The 21354-nt window shown below is 32.1% G+C and overlaps 2 protein-coding genes across 3 annotated transcripts; one reads left to right on the top strand and one right to left on the bottom strand.

Annotated features, from left to right (window-relative positions):
- Window positions 1-6480: 6480 nt before the first annotated feature.
- Window positions 6481-8544, top strand: LOC114185854 (WAT1-related protein At1g25270-like). The gene is made up of 7 exons (XM_028073795.1): window positions 6481-6674; window positions 6773-6835; window positions 6923-7039; window positions 7123-7366; window positions 7834-7992; window positions 8088-8239; window positions 8337-8544. Exons 1-7 carry the CDS (start codon window positions 6481-6483, stop codon window positions 8542-8544), a joined length of 1137 nt encoding a protein of 378 aa, XP_027929596.1.
- Window positions 8545-15586: 7042 nt separating this feature from the next.
- On the bottom strand, window positions 15587-20814 carry LOC114185775. Of its 2 annotated transcripts, none has more exons than XM_028073683.1 (9): window positions 20590-20814; window positions 20248-20513; window positions 20006-20138; window positions 18969-19023; window positions 17181-17278; window positions 16478-17104; window positions 16277-16402; window positions 16132-16188; window positions 15587-16043 (listed from the first exon to the last, which is right to left on the bottom strand). In XM_028073683.1, the coding sequence occupies exons 5-9, from the start codon at window positions 17262-17264 to the stop codon at window positions 15732-15734; spliced, it is 1206 nt and encodes a 401-aa protein (XP_027929484.1). In that variant the 5' UTR covers window positions 17265-17278; window positions 18969-19023; window positions 20006-20138; window positions 20248-20513; window positions 20590-20814; the 3' UTR covers window positions 15587-15731. The 2 variants fall into 2 exon arrangements, with proteins under 2 accessions (XP_027929484.1, XP_027929485.1); XM_028073684.1 differs by having other exon boundaries at window positions 20010-20138.
- Between the last annotated feature and the right edge of the window lie 540 nt (window positions 20815-21354).

The raw sequence follows: 21354 nt of genomic DNA, 5'->3' as shown, positions 1-21354 counted from the left end.
AGATGATTTATTTTCTTTCATATTAAATGAATTAGAAAAGCGACATTTTTACATGAACTTTGAATATTTTTTAAGAAATACTTACAAATTTTATTATGAAATTTATTTTACAAGAAATTGTTACTTTTTTTACAAAATATTTTATACAAAACACTTTTCTTAATAAATTTTGTAAGAAATGCTCACAAATTTTATAATTTTGTAAAAGATAATTATTCACGAAAAAAACATCTTTCAATTAAAATTCTTAAAAAAATGACAAAAAAATATTTTTTTATCAATTTTTTTAACGAATTTGCAAAAAAATCTAATGTAATATAAATTTTTTAGTAGTAATCAAATAAAATATTAATAAAGGTAAGTTTTTCTTGTTAATGAGGTATTTATTTTATCATCTATACATTTTTTTCAAATAAAAAAATATTAAGCTATATGTTAACATATAGTTAATACATTTAATATGGTTAAAAGAATTGGGTAAAATATAGTAAACTTACACGGTTATAAATAATTGAAAACTAGATGTAGATAAAGTTTTCTAAAAAGATTAATTTCAATTTCCGCTTAAAATTAATTTAAAACACTATAAATATACTTAATTCCTAATTAAATAATGAATATATTAGTAATTAAATAATTAATAACCTTATTAACTAAATAATTAAAACATCATAACCTTTTCATTCAAAAGTTAATTTATTACCAACTAAACAATTTGTATATTAATATTTTTTAATCAAAAATAGTATATTAAAATATGTTAATACTAATATATTTTGTACTACATAATTTATCATAAAAGTGATGTAAGGTCTCATTTAATCAATAATCCTAATTAAAGGAACGTCACATATCGACTTTTAATATTCTCTCACTATCAATAGATATATAAAATTTAACAAATCTTTGGTTCACCTTATTAACCTTTTGCTTTCACAATATTACGTAAAAGATTTACCAACAATCTTACTACTACATTTTTTTATTATCTATTTTTTTTTAATTTATTATAAATAATTTTTATTTATTTTTAGATAAGTTTTTTTTTTACTAAAGATGCTTATTTTAGTTTAAAAAATGATTAATTTAAAAAAAATTAAATGAATGAAACAGTTAATTTAACAAAATGATTACTTAAATGGTAAAAATATACGATAACTATTTAATTTTAAAAAAATAGTTCTTTATTAAATGATAAAATTAGAAATAGTGATGTGCACACCAAAATGAGATATCCTTTTATATAGTAGGTATAGATATTATTTATGCACATATTAATATTTGTTAATAATATTTATTTATTTTTAATAATTATTAAAATATTATCAATTATTTGTATTCATACAAATATGACATTTGCATATAATTAATTTTAGCTAATAGCAAGTTATTTGAATCGTACATTTGATAGTTTCAACTTTCCTTTCTTTGAAAGAAGTTGACACTCTTAACCTATACGTGAATTTTCATATCATGCCAACCCCTAAAGTACTATGTTTTCTTTTGTACTGTTTCTATTTTTTTTAAATGTTTTTTGCAATATATATATATATATATATATATATATATATATATATATATAAAATAAATCTTACAAACACATTTTTCATATATTTTTTAATTTTATTATTTTTTTGAAATCATGAACTGAAATATTTAAATTTTATGGCCTCTAATAACATGTTTCCATGAAGACCAACAAAGTAACCATGTTTTTTCTAATCTTCCCTTTTTCATTTTCTAGATATTCTTATCATTCTCAATGACTCAATCTAGTATATTTATATAAGCTATCATTGTTAATGTATATTACACTCATTCTCACTCAATCACAACAAACTTCTATGAATCAAGTTTTGCTCACCACTCTATATGAAATCTGAAATTTGAGATTTCATAGAACTACTAGTACTTTTCCACTCTCAAGTAAATAAGCTCTTTTGTATAAATGTGTCCTCTTAATCAAATTTAAAAAAACCTTACCGAATCCTTCAATAAATACAAAACTTACCATGGCAAAAAAAATTATACCATCAATCCGATTTTGATAAGGTATTAATTTTTTTAAAAATAAATAAAAAATTAAAGGTTTAAATACATTTTTGGTCCTCATTTTCGTAGTGTTTGTTGCGAATGGTCCTCATTTTCACAGAATGTTTAAAATGGTCCTCATTTTTACCGAATGTTTAGAATGATCCTCATTTTCGCAATTCGTGTTTTATTTGGTCCTTTTCTGTAACGCCATTTAAATCATTAACGAAGCATTGTACATGTGGCACGATTTGTATTAGGGTGTATTACGTGTACTGTACAGGTGGCTTAATTAGATATTTGGAAATAAATAAGTGAGCTAGGGTTTTGGTAGGGAATGTTTGGGCAATTGGTGAGTTTTGGCAATCTTGTTCCTCCATTCCCAATTGGTATTGCTGCAATCTTCTTCTTCCTGCAATCCCATTATATAGGTATGTTACGGTCCCAATCTTCTTCCTTTACCTCTGGTTGTAATCGTTGGAGGCAACCGTGTTGTATCACTTCGTGCACTATTGATGTTTCAACGAGAAACGAATTAACCCCTATTTGTAGTTGCAGAGAGATGACTGCTTTGAGGATGACAAGAACTCCAAAGAATATTGGTAGAAAATTTTGGGTACAATCTATTTTTATTTTTGTGTTAATAATAAATTGGTTTTAATTTTTGATTTATTGATTTAGAGAGTGGTGGTTCCAATAATGTGGGCTGCAACTTTTTCAAATGGTGGTGTTGATGAAAAGGATGTCATCATCATGACACAAATGAGACAGATTAATGATTTGGAGAAGTCATTGAAGGTTGCTGAGAAGAGAGTGCAATTAGTAATAGGGTTCACTTGAGTTGTTATTGTATTATTCGTACTGTTATTGTGTGTAATCTTTTAAAGTCCAATCTGTTTTATACTATTGTTAAATGAAGAAATGAATTAGTTTGATTATGTTGATATTAGTCCCAACATGTTCAAAATGACATCTTAATCTGAGCATTGAAGTAAGTGAAATTGATTTAAGTTTGGGAAAAATTAAATTGATATAAGTCTGGAAGAAGTTAAATTCATAACATTAATTCATCCTCATCAAAATGCACTACATCAATGTTTGGCAAAAGTGAAACTGAACGAAGTTTAAGGAAAGTCAAAATGCAGTACATCAATAATGAATTCTACATCAGAAATCCTAAAAAATAACTAAGACGTTTGTAGCTGCTATCATGGTCTCCTCCTAATCTGTAATTTCATCCTAAACTACTGAGATGGTTCTTCTGGTGTTGGTATTGGTGTTGCTTGACTCTCCACTTCATTCCTTGGTGGTTGAGTTGTTTGAGTTTCAGCAGTTGGTGCATTCTCAGCATTTTGGGCATCCAGTGCAGTCTCAGCAGGTGTTGTAGTCTGCTCATCCACAGGCTTATCTGGGTAATTGTTCCTGTTATGTCCAATCTGACGGCATATGCTACATTTTTTTCTTTGACCTCCTTTGTTGATTTGTGTGTTATCCTTTCTCAACTCCCACCCTTCCAACCTTCTTTTTTTCTTGGGTCTTCCTGGTAAGATTCTCTTATGTGGTGGATGGACGTCAGGGTAGGGAGTTCTTTCCCATAAGACTTCACCATTGACTGGAAAGATGATGTATTGATATATTTCTTCACAGATTGATATGAAGTCCTCAGCATTGACATTGATGAAATTCATTGCTGCAATAGCATGGCAGCAAGGGATAGCAGTCAGAAACCATTTCCTACAGCTGCAATGTTGAACATCCACATTCACTGTGTACTTATCTCCAACTATGGATATGTGCCTCACTTCAAATATCTTTTCTCCTGACTAACTGCAAATATCATTACACATATCAGTACACAAATAAGTTGATTGTGTTAAAAAAACACAAAAACCTAACCTTGGGATCCAATATTTGGTTAACTCCTTTTCCTTATGTAGTCTGTCAAGGACTTTTGGGCAAATGTTTCCTTCAAAAGTTGTAACCTTTTTTTTCTTGGTGACCCACCTTTCCATTAAATAAACTCTGATTTCCTCGAGCATGGTGGTTATGGGTTTGCCTCTTGCATCCACTATGAAGAGTGCAAGTGCAACTGCAATCCAATGATGAAATGACAAGTATTAGCTGCTTCCTCTGCAAATCTGAACTCAAGAAAGACGAAGATAAAAAAATTTCCCTAATTGCAAAATTTCCCCTAAATTGAAAAATTAACGTTAATTAGTCACCTGTACATTACACGTAACACACCCTAATACAAATCGTGCCACCTGTACAATGTTCCGTTAATGATTTAAACGACGTTACAGAAAAGGACCAAATAAAACACGAATTGCGAAGATGAGGACCATTCTAAACATTCGGTTAAAATGAGGACCATTTTAAACATTCTGTGAAAATGAGGACCATCCGCAACAAACACTACGATAATGAGGACCAAAAAGGTATTTAAGCCAAAATTAAAAAAACACAAAATTGTGTTTTAGATATCACAATTTCAAAATATATATATATATATATATATATATATATATATATATATATATATATATATATATATATTGAAAACGTGCTTATAAATATTATTTCGAGAAAAAAAATTAAAATAGTAGTGCTTGTAAGAATGATTTCTAAAAAAATAAAAAAAATATAAGCCTATCTTCATGACTTCAATAATTATTTTTTGACAATATTAAATGAGATTTCTTTATTTAAAGTAAAGCTTCTAATTATGATTTACGCATATTGGTAAAAAATTTAAAAAATTATTAGAAAGAAATTGTACTCTTTTAGTTAGAGTACCCTATTTTATCTTAAAGCAAACTTTCGATTAGGCTTTTATCATAGCCCTAAAAAATAAGGAAACAAGTTGGATTTAAGCATGTGCATTTCATGTGGCCCACATACACACCTGATTTGAGCATTTTTTTGTTCTTGCACATATACAACACATGTATATCAAATTGAAGCATGCAGCATGTGTATTTCATGTTCACACATGCATAATGGATTTGAGATGTGCATTTCATGTTCTACACTAAAAGTGATTAGATGTCTTAATTGTAAAGTTGATGGTAAGAGAGGAGACTTTGGATTCAACTCTCTCCTTTTTAGTTATTCATAGTTATGTCATTTAATTTATCTTGAATTACACTTATTCTTGTTAATTTATATTTTTATTCTTTATTTGTCTTTTAATGTATAGTTATTTATTTACAGTTCTTATTTTGAATTCTTATTTTGTTTTAAACATCTTTCTTCTATAATATGAAGAAATACATATCAAATAATAATAAAAATAAACTAAAAGTATTTTTTTAATGAATTTGCATAAAAGAAAATTACTTACATGCTGTATTATTATTTTTATACTTTTGTACATATTTTGGATGCTTTATGAATCATTGGTCAAGGAAAACATGACATATATTGATATCATCACATTATGTGTGATTATTGAAAATATCCATTACTATGTCAATTGAAAAAAAAAGTCTTAGGTTTAGGTTTGGTTGCATTCTATAACATATAAGGGTTTGTATTTGGGAAGTTATGGTACACTGTGGGATAAAACCCAGAGGCTATGATGAGTTCTAAATAAGTGAATATTTACATGATTTAAAATAGTGTTCTAAATTAAAATATTCGTAAGTCAAACTTATAACTATAAGTTACCTAGAGCCAATAAATGACTAGTATTATTGAAAATAATAATAATAATGACCATACAAAATATTTTTAATAAGAAATACTTAATTTGCCTAATAACTTTTTAAGATAACTTTTTACATTTACAGTAGAATATAAATTCATATATATGATAAAATGAAATCGAGTCTTATACAAAATAGGTCCAATCTCATGTCTGCATTATTTAAAATATATATATTAAGTTTATTAAGATTAAGATTTAACACTTAAAAAAACCCAATCCTTTATATATATATATATATATATATATATATATATATATATATATATATATATATATATATATATATATTTTCATATGTAATCAATCACTGTACAGTAGTAGAAGTAACACTTGCTTAGTAATAATTTATTCTACAATTTTTGTAGAAATTTTTTTAATGTTGATTCATGAAAAAAAATTATATTTATATTTTTTAAAAGTATTAAATATATAGATAATTTTCTATTTTAATATAAAATTTGTAACATTGTTGGAAGTATATGTTTTTATAATGCTAAATGAATAATTAAAAAAATATAAAATGCTGACATAGATACATAGGTTTATGTAGTCATTAATATTCTCCTAAGAAAATTTCATTACACACACACACACACACACATATATATATATATATATATATATATATATATATATATATATATATATATATATATATATATATATATGCGTGTATAAGCCAGGAATGTATTTGTTTTCCCTTCATCAAACTGAATTGAATTTATCAGAGACAAGTAAAAATGAATGGTTGGTGGAAAGTAATGGAAGAGTGGAAGCCTAGCTTTGTGATGGTGTTGGTGCAGTTTGCATACGCTGCAACCAGTGTTCTTGCAAAGCTCGCCGCCCACGACGGAATGAGCATGCGAGTTCTTACTGCATACCGTCTCATCTTCGGAGCTGCTTTCTCACTTTCTCTTGCTCTTATTTTCGAAAGGTGCATTCACATTCTTTTCTTCTCTCTGCTTCTTTCAACCTCTTTATTGCATATACAATGGCTAAAACATAAGCTACGTTATTATTACTTTGAAACAGAAAGAACAGGCCAAAGTTGACATGGCGGGTGCTTTGGATGTCCTTCTTCTGCGGTCTATTTGGGTATGCTTTGTGTTAATTAATTCTTCACTCTTCTTTGTTATATCACTATGAACAAACCAAATCTTTATGGATTATATATATAAACAGGGGGAGTCTATTCCAGAACCTTTTCATGGTTTCATTGACTTTGGTGTCAGCAACATATGCATACGCTGTTTTTAATATGGTTCCTGCCGTCACTTTTATTCTCTCCTTCTTCTGCGGGTACGTTTTTCTCATCACTCGCCTTCATTTCGTTTTTATTTTTCATGGGATATGACTAATTGCGAAAGTGCTATATATTGTAGCTACGAAGAGTTAAATGTGCGTAGTACAGGAGGACAGAGTAAGGTGTTGGGAACGATACTAGGAATTACAGGGACAATGTTGTTGTCTTTTTTTAAAGGGACAAAGATTAATGTATGGAACCTTGACGTTAATCTTTTGCATGCAAATCACACAACATCGCGTGCTCACTCCAAAGCTGAATGGGTAGGTATTCTCAGTGGCATGGGAAGTTGCTTAAGTTTTTCAATCTGGCTCATCATTCAGGTAAACTTTCCAGCTGCATATCTCATGTTCTTACCATATTTAATAGATTCATATGACTTAAAAATTGATCTCTAAGACAATTTAAGTACCACTTCTTCTTGTTATTGTTCGATGGAAAATAATTTTTTAACTACTAAATTTTGACAATTTTATGAAATAATCTTAGGTGTCATTTTTTAAGTGATTTTTCATTTTTTCTTTTTTTCATTCTCAATATTCAAAAATCATTTAGAAGATGACATCTCATATTGTAAGAGAAAGTTGTTAAAGTTTAGTAGTCAAAATATCATTGTCCTTGTCTGATATATGCATTTTAAAAACAAAACTGTGATAGAAATAAATAATACCTTGAATATATGTTAAATGACAGCTATTATATTATCGGACTTGAGATTATAACAATTTTCTTTCTAATAACAATTTTTGTGGAAAGATTTTGTAGAAGTTTAATTAAGAGTATGCAACAGGTTAAGGTGAGTAAGCAATATCCCAGGCATCACTCAGGTTCAGCGTTGATGAACTTAATGGGTGCACTACAAGCCACGGCTCTTGCCCTTTGTGTTGATAAAGATCGGAGTCAATGGAAGTTGGGTTTGGATATTAGGCTTCTCACAGCACTTTTTACGGTATCTTAATTTCATAATTAGTGTCCATGCTGAACTAAATATTATATTTTTGTGTATCTCTGGTTAATAATGATAAATTTTTGTGGTCGTGGCAGGGAATTGTGAGCTCTGGATTTGCTATTATTGCGACTGCATGGTGTGTACGAAAAAGAGGTCCATTATATGCATCAGTTTTCAACCCCCTATGCCTTGTGCTCGTGGCTATTGCTGCTTCTCTGTTATTGCAAGAACAGCTATACCTTGGAAGGTATATATATTTATATATATACACTATTACGTAATAATTTGTTAGAATATAATCGAGTTAATTAATTAGCTTTTCTTTTAAAAACATGCATGTTCAGTGTAATTGGAGGAGTGCTTATTGTGTGTGGTCTGTACATGGTGTTGTGGGGGAAGAGCAAAGACATGAAAACGGTAACTCCATTTGTGTCATCAGAGAACACTGAAGAATTTGTTGTCTCCGAGGTTGTTGTCGTGTCTAAGACAGAGAATAGTGAGAGCAACGTTGTAATAACAAAGGCTCGTGATGAATCTCTGGAAGGTAGATAGGGTTGACACTGACAAAAAATCTCTGGAAGGTAGATAGGGTTGACACTGAAAAAAAACGAGAAAGAAGAAAATTTGAAGACCTACCATGTTAGAAACAAGACAATAAAGAAAAAAAACAAAGGATAGAAAAATAAACAGAAAATTTAACATGGTTCAACATATAATGTGTATGACTATTTTCACACATTAACATCACTCTCAACCCAAAATTATAAGATGATTGGTTCATAGGTCTTTATTTTTATATAATGTTCTAATTTATCATTTTTAACCAATGTAAAACTTAGACTCATATTTAGATTCCTAAGATGTAATATCTTATGGTCCATTCTACGTGCATGATGATGTCTTGTGATAGAATAATTTAGTGTAGAGTTTCAAAAGGAAAGTAGAAATAAAACTTCAGCAGCATGCAGTTTAATTTCAGGGGAGGCTCATTTTTTTTTGTATTCTGATCTAATTATAATATATATATATATATATATATATATATATATATATATATACACATTAACATCTTCTATAATTTTTATTTTCTCTTTAGTTATATATTAAATGTTGATAAACTTTTTGATTTATATTTTTCTTAATAAAATGGAGTGCAACCTTTGATTCATGAACTATAAAAAAAATCCATATATGCATCATATTCATAACAATCGTCAAACTCTAAAGGACAATATCATTTTTGTTTAGGTGGTGGCCAATCAGCATATCTATATTTCTGAATATACGATTTATTTTCAAGTTTAGCACATTATGAAGTGGTCCAATCGATGTTTTTAAAGTGTCGATCCATGCATATTATTTCTTGATTATTGTTTTCTCATTTGTACCTGTACTTTTATTTTTCTTACTGCAGCCTTTTCTATAAATATTTTTATCACAATGTATTAGTATTTAATTCATCATTGGAGGCATCAGAGATATCTATAAAATATCTAGAGAGACAAAGTTTTATTTGAAAATTTTTGACAAACAATCATTTTTAGTAAAAAAAAAAATCCTAAAATTTTATTATTTAATTCTTGTAACTTTCATTAAAAAATAAAAACAGTTTAGAGATTCAGTAATAAAAGCATGCTTTAGAGATTCAGTAATAAGAAAGCAAAAATATTTAAAAACAGTTTTAACTTCTAACCATTTTATCATATTAAATCCAACCACTAAACATTTTAACCGCTTTAAACAATATATTTTCAATTTTTTTAATATTGGCAAGAAATCAGTTAATTGTGATTTTCTATTATCTACTTAAGAAATCTGATAGTGTTTTACTATTTTATTCACGGTTTTCTACAGTAGTTATTAGTTATAACTTAAAGTGCTATAATTTATTTCCTTTATTTTCCGTGAAAATCTTTATATTGATTCTTATTGTAATAATACACTCTGAATAGCCGTTTTTGGAGTTTTATACAAAGTCAAGTCATCATAACGGGTAAAAATACACATGCAATGAGAAATTATTCCTATTTTGGGTGTAGTTGATTTTTCACAAATTAATGCATTTTCAAATCATTCTAATGGAAACTAAAATAGCTCAATCAATTTTTGTGAGTTGCAACAACACGGACCTGTCCGTGAACCGTTCAAATAAAAAAATAAAAAACATTGCTAAATCAAACAGATTTTTATTCAAATAAATTAAATATTTAACATTAATACGACGGTTAAATATAATTTTAGTCTCTAAATTTAGATGCAAAAGTAGAATTTATTTATATCTTAAACTTTGATACATTTTGATGTTTAAATTTTAAAAATAAATAAATAAAGTCCTCTTAATCTAATAGTATTAAATTTTGTTTTATGTGTGAAACATGTCTTCGACTAACGATTGAATTGTTTATACTGTTTGACACATTCCAACTCAAATATTAATCTAAAATATTGTTTAACATGATAAAAAATTAAGGAAAATGATACGGTGACCCCCTTTTTTGACCCCTTTAGTGACCCCCTGACGTGGCATGCACATGTGGAAATAATTTTTTAAATTAAAATTAATTTTTGTGAACCCATTCTCTCCAGACGTGGGCTGTAGCGGATAATGGGTTGGGCGGGTCAGAATCGGGTCAGTAGTGGGTTTGGGCGCGTTTTAATTGAAAGGGTAGGAAATTAGGGTTTCGTGTGGAGAGTGGGAGCAAAAACGAGATTTCGGGAGAAGAAAGAAAGAAAGGGAATACCCGTTCGAAAGGAGAAAGGAAGAAAGGAGAAAGGAAGAAAGGAGAAAGGAGAAAGGAAGAAAGGAAGAAAGGAGAAGACGAAGAGAGAAGACGAAGGGAGAAGTCGTTCCTGCCAGATTTACGGTTTTTTTTCGTCTCCATTGTTGGATTCTTGTTCGTGAAAAACGAGAAAAGGGAAAAGAAAGAAAGAAAGGGAAAACCCAGTCGAAAGGAGAAAGGAAGAAAGGAGAATACGTGTGTTTTAGTGAGTCGAAAAAGACGAAGGGAGAAGACGAAGGGAGAAGACGAAGGGAGAAGACGTTCGTAGGTATGTTAGGGTTTTTCTTCGTCTCCATTGTTGGATTCAGCTTCGTAGTTCGTAGGTATGTTTTATTTTATCTGGGTTTCTCCACTACGGCAACAGGTTTGTGGTATTTTTTTTCCAAAGTCGTGGTTATGGGTTTTTTGGTTAAGGAACTGAGATTTTTTTTTGGTTTTCGCCAGCATAGTCAAGTGAGTTATTGGTTAAAGACAAATTTAACATCTACCTTGTACAGGTGAATGACCACAACACTGTAATCCTCGACGAAGCTTGCGAAGTTAGGGTTTGTGGTGCTTTCAGTTGTTCGATTCAGGCAGTGGTTGGTATGTTTGTGTTATTTTTCCTTTACTGTGATTTTGGTGCTTTGATAGATGCATGAATAGTAGTTTTGTAACTAGGTTGATGAAATCTGTCTTATTTAATTGTGATGACCTGTTTGCTGACAAGTGATGACCTGTGATGCATTTTGTGCAATAATGTGTTAATCAATGTTTTTTAAATTCGTAGCAGTCAATAGTTGTAGTTTCAAACGCAAGTGGAATGTACCTGTAGGATTTATTCATGATGACTTTTGTGCATCCAAGTGATGAGTTGTGTTGACTCAATGTTTTTAAGTTGCATACTATTTTATTGGTTGATTCTGTTTGGATAATGTGATTTAATTTGTAAATATTCCTTAGATGTGTGGTTTCATTGGCAACTGGGGAGTACACTTGTTTGATGTATGACTGATGACCTGTGTGCTCATAAGTGATGACCTGTGTTATATTTTTTGGAACCATGTGGTATGAATCAATTTTGTCATGTTTCATTTGATAGCAGTGATTATGGGGTGATTAAATATGGGTAATATGCAGGTGATTAAGTATGGGTAATATGCATTCGTACGTAGTTATCTGTTTGGTGTGGTTTCAAACCCAAGTGGAATGTAGTTGTAGGATTTATTCATGATGACTTTTGTGCATCCAAGTGATGAGTTGTGTTGCATTTTTTGCAATCATGTGTGTTGACTCAATGTTTTTAAGTTGCATACTATTTTATTGGTTGATTCTGTTTGGATAATGTGATTTAATTTGTAAATATTCCTTAGATGTGTGGTTTCATTGGCAACTGGGGAGTACACTTGTTTGATGTATGACTGATGACCTGTGTGCTCATAAGTGATGACCTGTGTTATATTTTTTGGAACCATGTGGTATGAATCAATTTTGTCATGTTTCATTTGATAGCAGTGATTATGGGGTGATTAAATATGGGTAATATGCAGGTGATTAAGTATGGGTAATATGCATTCGTACGTAGTTATGTGTTTGATGTGGTTTCAAACCCAAGTGGAATGTAGTTGTAGGATTTATTCATGATGACTTGTGTGCATCCAAGTGATGAGTTGTGTTGCATTTTTTGCAATCATGTGTGTTGACTCAATGTTTTTAAGTTGCATACTATTTTATTGGTTGATTCTGTTTGGATAATGTGATTTAATTTGTAAATATTCCTTAGATGTGTGGTTTCATTGGCAACTGGGGAGTACACTTGTTTGATGTATGACTGATGACCTGTGTGCTCATAAGTGATGACCTGTGTTATATTTTTTGGAACCATGTGGTATGAATCAATTTTGTCATGTTTCATTTGATAGCAGTGATTATGGGGTGATTAAATATGGGTAATATGCAGGTGATTAAGTATGGGTAATATGCATTCGTACGTAGTTATGTGTTTGATGTGGTTTCAAACCCAAGTGGAATGTAGTTGTAGGATTTATTCATGATGACTTGTGTGCATCCAAGTGATGAGTTGTGTTGCATTTTTTGCAATCATGTGTGTTGACTCAATGTTTTTAAGTTGCATACTATTTTATTGGTTGATTCTGTTTGGATAATGTGATTTAATTTGTAAATATTCCTTAGATGTGTGGTTTCATTGGCAACTGGGGAGTACACTTGTTTGATGTATGACTGATGACCTGTGTGCTCATAAGTGATGACCTGTGTTATATTTTTTGGAACCATGTGGTATGAATCAATTTTGTCATGTTTCATTTGATAGCACTGATTATGGGGTGATTAAATCATGGATAGTGTGATTTCATTTTAAATTATATGTTTGATGAAATTATGTATTCAGGTCATAAATATGGCTTCATTTCGTGAAGGAAGTGAATTCAATGTTGACCGCAAGGTATGATAAATTTTGTACTTCAATTTATTTGCAAATTTGTCATGTAAAAAATGACATAACAATTTTTTTTTATTCCAGATCTGTTTTAGGCATTCATGTTGGACCAAATTGATTGGTAGTTTGAATAACAAGTTAACAGATGAGCAAAAATCATTTATCCGAGGAACACCATTTGGATGGATGGTTGAGTTGACAGAGTCTGTTCAAATATCTAGGAATCTTTTGACTTCGTTAATCAGTAGGTGGGTTGAAAGGTTGGGAGGGTTTGACATTGGTGCACAAGTTGTTGGATTTACCTATTTAGATGTATGTCTTGGTCTAGGCTTGAGGGTGGTGGGTGAGAACATTGATTTAAACCAGGAAGGGTTAAATAGTGATTCAAGGAATTTATTTGGAGCTTCCCAAGTTGTTGATATCGACATGGTATATGATTACATCTTGAAACATATTAAAGTGCTTTGTTTAGAGGATTTTTGTAAGCTTTATGTTTTGTTAGCAATTTCTGAGTTTTTGTTGCCCAATCATAGTGGAACAGTTTTTTCTATTTTGTTTAACATTGTTGATGACCTGGGTAGTATTGGGAAATTTAATTGGGGTCGAGTGGTGTATGAGTTCTTGGTTGGCAGTATATGTGAAGCTAAATTGTTCTTGAAGGAGAAACAAAGTACCAAACACTTCCACGTAGCTGGATGTGTTTATTTGTTACAGGTACTGTATGTTAAATTAAATTAGAAGTTGTTTCATCCGTTTAAAATATTTGGTTGAGTTATGTCTGATTTTGATTATAATTGTGGCAGTTATGGTCTTTTGACCATTTTTTGATACCGAATTTAAAGGATTGTCAGCGCACGACAAAGTTTCCCAGAATCTTGCATTGGATGGAAATGAAAGCAGGGGACAATGTAATTAAAAGGAGTTTGACAAATAACACTGTAGGTTGGGTATTTTGTTTGATTTTTTTCCAAAATATGTGATCTATATTGATTGAAGTTTGTTGTGAATTGTTTCAGGTTGTTGCAGATGTAGCTGCCTCTGCAGAAGAGCTGACCCATCCCTTCGTTAAAGAAGGGTTTGAGGTATACGGACGTCAAAGTAAGGGTAATAAAATAGTTGACTTAATTAAAGCTGTCGAACAACAAGAAAGTGTGCTAGGAGAATTGCAAAAAGAACTTGAGGACTTGAATGCAATGATGATTGAGAGGAAGAAGAAGCGCCAACACCAGCAGGGCAAAATGAATTTTTCTGACTTTGGTGAGGCAAGTGCTGGTCATTCGCAAACACCTTATTCGAACCACCCCACTGGCTGCATTGAATTTGGCAATTCTGGTGACAGGGGTCATGTGGAAGAAGTTAATTATCCAAATCAGGAAACACAAGAATCTGAAGAAAGCAACATGTATGTCCGACGAAGGGAGGGTCCTTGGTTGCGTGTTAAGAGTATAGCAATAAGAACTCCTTTTGCAACATTTAGTAGGAGGAAGCGCAATAAGTAGTTCATTTATAGATTTGATGTTGTAATTTGGATTTGTATTGATAAATTTGGTTTTTTTTATGTTTAGACATTGTTGTCGTGATTGATTACAATTTCCTTGTTTGGCTTACTCATTGATTTATGGAATTGTGAGTGGTTTATGTTAAGTGATAGTTGGATGTTGATCATCTTAATTTTGACTGTGGTGAACAGCGAATACATATGTGGTCCAAAATTTAGTAATGTTGGTTACCACACAGATGAGAAGTGATTAATTATGTGCAAGATTTTGTTCACAGGTCAACACTTAATATATGATTGATCCACATTTAAAATGTTAGAGTGATTAAGTCCAATTTTTTGAAGCAGGTCACTACTTAATTGTTCTTGAGTCATCATATAATTTGAATACAGATAACAAAAATATCATGTTGGAGTTGTGGATGAATTATGCCACACGTATTGTTGTTGTTTAATACCTTTCATAAACGCAATATAGGTGTTAAATTTCATTAAGTATGGAGTACTTATTATCAATTATCACACGCCTACTTTGGTAAAGTTAAGTTTTCTAGAATATATGTTATCAAAGACCAGGAATTTGGAAGGTGTGCAAAATGTTTATTGTAGGTCAGCACTTAATACTTCATTGTTAACCAATTAATATTGTCAGTGTTAGGCATGTATGTTATATTCCAGTTGTAGCACAATTTTCCCACAGATTCATCATGGGCAGTAGCCTACATTAAATTTTACTCTATTTGTGTGATTGATTGTAAGTGAGTTTCATACTATAACCTTTTTCATATATCAGAAATTATGAAGGAGTGCAAAATCTTTGTCGGTGGTCAACACTTATTTGTACACAGATGATCATATACTAAGTTAAACTGACAGTGAAATGGATATCACAGTGATAAAATAAGTTTAATATCATAGTTGTAGTTGATCATTCCAACAGTGCCATGAAAATTAAAATCAACATCAAAAACACTCAAGTTAAAAATAAATAACCTAAAAATTGAATACATTAAAGACTCATGACTTAGGTGAGTGATATATTATCCAGAACAGAAGATTGAACTTTGGAACTCTCCCCAACCTCAACACATGGAATATTTGTGGATGGAGGAACCATCATCTGCAGTATGTCCTCCACATTAGCCGTGTTAGTAGGCTCCACGTTGGGATGCAAATTGGGTCCGAAATTTGTGTTGACATTTGCGTTTGGACTGGAATTTTTACTAGGCTGGGCATCAGTTTCCACATTTTGTTTCACAGCATAGTTAAGTCGCACCACAGGCATAGAAGTTTGAACTTCTTCTTCAGTGGGATGAGTGATGTCATACTTGAAAACCTACAAATGTTATAAATGGTTATATTGTGTGACTTAAAGACACGGTATGAATAAAAAAAACATATTTGTGTGAAGATTAGTTATTTACCTTGACAATGTTCCTAAGTGTGATGTTGAGGTACCCAAAAGGTCTAAATATAGCAACCTATTGAATCAAAATTCATAAAGTTTAATGAGTAATTGTACAAGAAGAGGAAAAGTAATCAAGAGACATTATTTCATAGTTCACTAACTTCTTTCAACAGTAATACAGAGCCAATATTAGGTGTCCTAATCTTCACGGAGGGCCACCGCAGAAATCTTGGGAATTTAACCTCCCCCTCTACATCTTCTAAGCCAAGACGACGAGCAGCCAAAACCTATAAAAATGTTAGACAAATCAATAAATTATAAAAATGCATAACGAAAATAAAGGTTGCTAAAACATTAATTACCTGAACAACTACAACAGATCCGGCTAAGTTAAGGCTACGAGTATTTATCTTTTCTCGTACAACCTTACATCCACGATTGAGTGCAGAGATCAAAAAACTATGCACTGACTCTGCCCAATTATATTCGCTTAAGTTGTCAACGTTGTCTAACACTTTGAAAGGCATATTGGTCACTGTCCTAGATGTCCTAGGAAAATAAAATACAATAAAACAAAGTAACAGATACAACCTACACACATTCTCTACATCATCATCACTAACCACTAGGTTCTTAATCTTCTTAATTATGTCTCGCAAGGTGATTGGTTTCTTCTCAAAAAGTGAACCTACTACCCCACTTACATCATCATCAAATTCAACACATTTACCAACCATACTAAGACCTAAGCATACACAAACATCATAAACCGATAACCCCACCAAATGCTGACCTACACGAATATATTCCCCTTGTGGAACCCATCTACGCAACACTTCCCTCAACAAAGGACAATTTATTTCCAATGCGTTGTCCACCTCCAAACACCATCTAAATGGTGTTGCCTGAATCCGTTTACGGTGGGTGGCTTTTAGTACATTGTTTACTTCAACAATGTACTTGCTTTCGCACCTATGCACAATTCGCACCTATAGCACCATGAACAAAATATTATTTATTAGAAATAATTAAAAAAGTTAAATAACTTAAAGATTCTAATTATACCTGATCAACATTTTCCACCACCTTCTTCTTCTTTCCCTTATTGCCTGCTTCTGGAATACATTTGCGTTCACGTTTGCTAGACATCTTACTTAAAATTCCTAAATAAAACCAAATATAACTGAAAATTTATCACATGGACCAAAGTATATAACATCATAAACAATTATTGACTGCCATAACAAAACAGATAAAAAATTCGATTAATACTGATTGCAAAAAATGTATCACAGGTCATCACTTGGGTGCACAAAAGTCATCACCAACAAATTACAAGTCTTTAACCCCACTAATTACAAATCACATATTATTAACAAAATTTTGTCACCCCAAACACACGAATTAACTGCTATAGTATCAGTTCAAAAAAATTAAGTAAAACCACATTGTTGCAACAAATGGTGCACAGGTCATCATTTACTTGCACACAGGTCATCACACACAAAAATGCTGCTTATAAGAAAGTCAAATCAATGTTGAAGAGGGTCCAACGCAGCAAATGATCCAATGGGGCCTTTAAAGTTATTCTATCAATCTTCAAAAGACTATCAATCTTCAAAACACTATATTTCTTCATTCAGTTAAAAATCCTACTTTCCCAAAGTATGCAATTATAGCCATTATTGGAAAATCAATTGTTCATATTGTGACAGAATATATTTACATGAATAACAATTATAAAGTTAAAACCAAAAATGTCTTTTTTTTTTTCTATAAATGGTTATAAGTTCACCTTTTCTCTCTGTATCATGCACTTTTTCCATTACAGAAGTCAAATCCTAAGAATTTACAAACGTAATTAAAAAGGTAATATTGTAAATTTGAAAAGAAAATTTTAATTTGAATATGAATTTTCTAGAAAAGGTACTTAAAAGGATGATGAGTAATTACTTTTTTAATAAACAGTGCATTTCACTTTTACAAAATTTCCAGCCTACTAACATAGAATAGAGATCAGAACATGCACCCAATATTAAAAAATAAAAAAAGCATAGCTCAATGCGGAGACAGCTAGCACCAAACAACAACCACAATAAAAGGACAGCTCAACACATAAAGCTCCCACGATTCAGTGGTCCTAAGAAGTTAAAATGTAGCCACACCCCTGTGATCACATGGATTGTTTCCACAGCTAGAACTTTGTGACCACCAGATTATAAGGTAGCGACAACCTTATTGTGTCAAGGCACACCTTCCAGACAACATTCTCAATACACCATCAAATTTATTTGGTAGACATTTTCTGACCAACACATGGCATACAACACAATTTTGACTCAAACAAATTGATGCCATGAAATCGTATATACATGGCAGACTTTTAACATCAATACCTGAACCACCATCACATCATAAAACGACGACAATAAGTTGGGAAATGTTAACATTATTCTTAGAGCAGATTTTAAGCATGCGAATGATTTCATACAATGTTTCATGCCAATTGGAAGCAAATGAACTATCATATTTCACATACAAGGATTTAGCTCCTCTAGGAGCAGAGTTCACTTCAGAAGAAAAGGCAAGGAATTTTGAGCATAGATGAGAATGGTTGATATTACATGCACAAGTATAATCATGGATTTATTAAAATCAACTCCCTTAATTTTAGCATTTATGGTTGACATGTCTCACTTTTCCCTCCAGTGAATCACTTTCACTTTAGAGGAATTAAATCTACATGTAAGCCCACATCACTGCCCATGGATAGCCTAAAAAGCTAGCATGCTTTGGAATTTTTGCCTTTAAAATTTTAATTCACTGCAAAATTTTGTCTCTTATATTTATTACCTCGGACAGAACCTTGAGCATCTGATCAATGTACCAGATCTTCTCTGGGGAAAACCTGAAACATTAATAAATAAATGCTAGTCAACTAAATTATCTATATGTACGCACGAGAGTGTGTGGTGTGTGTGTGTGTGAGTGTGAAATTTAAAGAAAATCTCTAATTAGTTCTAGATTGACAAGGGGTAACAAAGATAAAGGACCAATGCAAAATGGGTCAAATGGCTTCATCTTTATTTTACCAAAAAAGAGAGTGAGAAGAAAGAACAGAAAATTCCTAAATGTAAAGACTGCAAGGCCAAAATAGGAAACATGTTCAGAACTACCAACGTGAGAAACAGTTATATCTTCTAAAAGAACTAATGCCATAAAGCATGTTCCTTTGACAAATCAAATGTCCTTTAATGAAGGAATATCATAAGCGATCCAGAAATTATTGGATACTGGAAAAAATATTGAAAAAATATCCTATATTACAGATACGCACTATCATGGTGGACAACATTGAAAAAATATTGGAGCCAGGTGACCGGATTGAGCTTCTTGTTTATAAGACAGCAACAATGCAAGACAGTGCATTTCACTTTAGGAAACAGTCGAAGCGCCTTCGAAGAGCTCTTTGGATGAAAAATTTTAAACTACTGTGAGTAAAATTTCTTTCATACGTTACACACAGGAAAATACATTTTGGAAAGTATACATTTTGTATCTAGGATTCAACAAATTCTTTGGATTTAAAGTCATGGGGCTGGGTTTTTTGACATAGGGAAACTTCTAAATTCTGTGCTACACACAACACATATATTGATATTCGATAACAACCAAACATTCAAAAATCACACACACAGTTTGATCCCAGAGAAAACGAAAAAGTTCAAATCAAATCAAGAAGCCATATCAGACAGATATTCCAGATTCTAATACTCCTCATCTCCGTCACCATCTTCTCCATCGCCACATCCATCAAGTTATCATCTAAAAATTATATTCATGCACTTCAACAACCCCTAAGACAACAAATACAAATAAAATTGGCATACCTACAATCTGCTACAAAGCCGGTCCTTCGTAGAACTGCGGCCTTTCAAAACAGTGGTTGACTAATGGAGGATATGCTTCGTCAGAACTCCCTTTCACTCCAAAAACCGCTGTACTTGATGGTGACAATACAACCTACAAATGCGACCACAAAAGGGGATCAAATGAAAACTGATACCAGTGAGTACGGGGGAGAAAGGAAAGAATGTTGAAATCTAAGACCAAACAACCATTCGCCACCTACACTGAACACCTTGCCGGCGGGAACCAAAAAGGCGACTATGCGGAGAGAAGAGGATCTTCCACTGAGTGCGCCGGAGAAACACCAAACAAAAACGGTTCAACTCCTCCACAGCAAACGCCCTCCCTGTCCGCAAACCCTAACCCTTTCAAGGTTTAGCTGCAACAGAGATTCCGCATACCCACACTGTGCTATCTTATGCTATCTTCCTACGCCAGACGAACCACTCCAAAATCCGTTCGCGTGGCCGGTGACAACACAACCTACAACTGCCACCACAAAAGGGAAAGTCAGTACTCATACCAGTGAGCGCGGGGAGAACGAAAGAATGTTCAAAATTTTTACCAATAAACCCTTCGCAATCTACAATGCAGACCCTGCCAGTGAGAAGACAGTTGTTGTGCGGCGCAGTGCGGAGACGCTGTGGAGACGGTGCGGAGACGGAGTGCGCGGGAGAAGGAGCAAATACAAACGGTCAACCCATTCTCTCAAAATTGCTTCTGACCCGAATATTGACGCCCAAGCCCACTCTCGAAAAACTGCTTCTGACCCGAAATCTCGTTTTTGCTCCCACTCTCCACACGAAACCCTAATTTCCTACCCTTTCAATTAAAACGCGCCCAAACCCACTACTGACCCGATTCTGACCCGCCCAACCCATTATCCGCTACAGCCCACGTCTGGAGAGAATGGGTTCACAAAAATTAATTTTAATTTAAAAAATTATTTCCACATGTGCATGTCACGTCAGGGGGTCACTAAAGGGGTCAAAAAAGGGGGTCACCGTATCATTTTCCAAAAATTAATGTTGTTGGACTAAAAGGATTATACTCATTTAGTTTTTAAAATTTAGGAACTAATATATATCAGTTTAGTTTGAGACATAAACAAATTCTAATTTCACATCTAAATTTAAATACCAAAACATATTTAAGCTTTAGAATAAAAAGTGAGATTTGGGTATTAGAAAAAGTGAATTGGACAAATAGGTTGGTGAGCCCATGATGAGGTTGGGCCATTATATAAAAGGTAAATTGGACAAAAAGAATCTAACCTATGTCTTTTTTGTATTGTTGTAGTGTAGTGTGTAAGTGAAGGGGGTTGATATAT

Source organism: Vigna unguiculata, chromosome 5 (genome assembly GCF_004118075.2).
Source record: "Vigna unguiculata cultivar IT97K-499-35 chromosome 5, ASM411807v1, whole genome shotgun sequence".
In the NCBI taxonomy this organism is placed as follows: domain Eukaryota; kingdom Viridiplantae; phylum Streptophyta; class Magnoliopsida; order Fabales; family Fabaceae; genus Vigna; species Vigna unguiculata.
The sequence above is the reverse complement of the archived record's forward strand: the minus strand, read 5'-3'. Positions and strand labels throughout refer to the sequence as shown.

What these genes read in the sequence shown, in the direction of transcription:
- LOC114185854 (XM_028073795.1), top strand. Translation starts at nt 6,481, where the DNA reads ATGAATGGTTGGTGGAAAGTAATGGAAGAGTGGAAGCCTAGCTTTGTG. An exon ending in CTTGCTCTTATTTTCGAAAG is followed by an intron (nt 6,675 to 6,772) that starts GTGCATTCACAT and finishes ACTTTGAAACAG; the next exon opens with AAAGAACAGGCCAAAGTTGA. An exon ending in TTCTCACAGCACTTTTTACG is followed by an intron (nt 7,993 to 8,087) that starts GTATCTTAATTT and finishes TGGTCGTGGCAG; the next exon opens with GGAATTGTGAGCTCTGGATT.
- LOC114185775 (XM_028073683.1), bottom strand. Translation starts at nt 17,264, where the DNA reads ATGTCTAGCAAACGTGAACGCAAATGTATTCCAGAAGCAGGCAATAAG. An exon ending in CTGTATTACTGTTGAAAGAA is followed by an intron (nt 16,189 to 16,276) that starts GTTAGTGAACTA and finishes TTGATTCAATAG; the next exon opens with GTTGCTATATTTAGACCTTT. An exon ending in CACTTAGGAACATTGTCAAG is followed by an intron (nt 16,044 to 16,131) that starts GTAAATAACTAA and finishes TAACATTTGTAG; the next exon opens with GTTTTCAAGTATGACATCAC.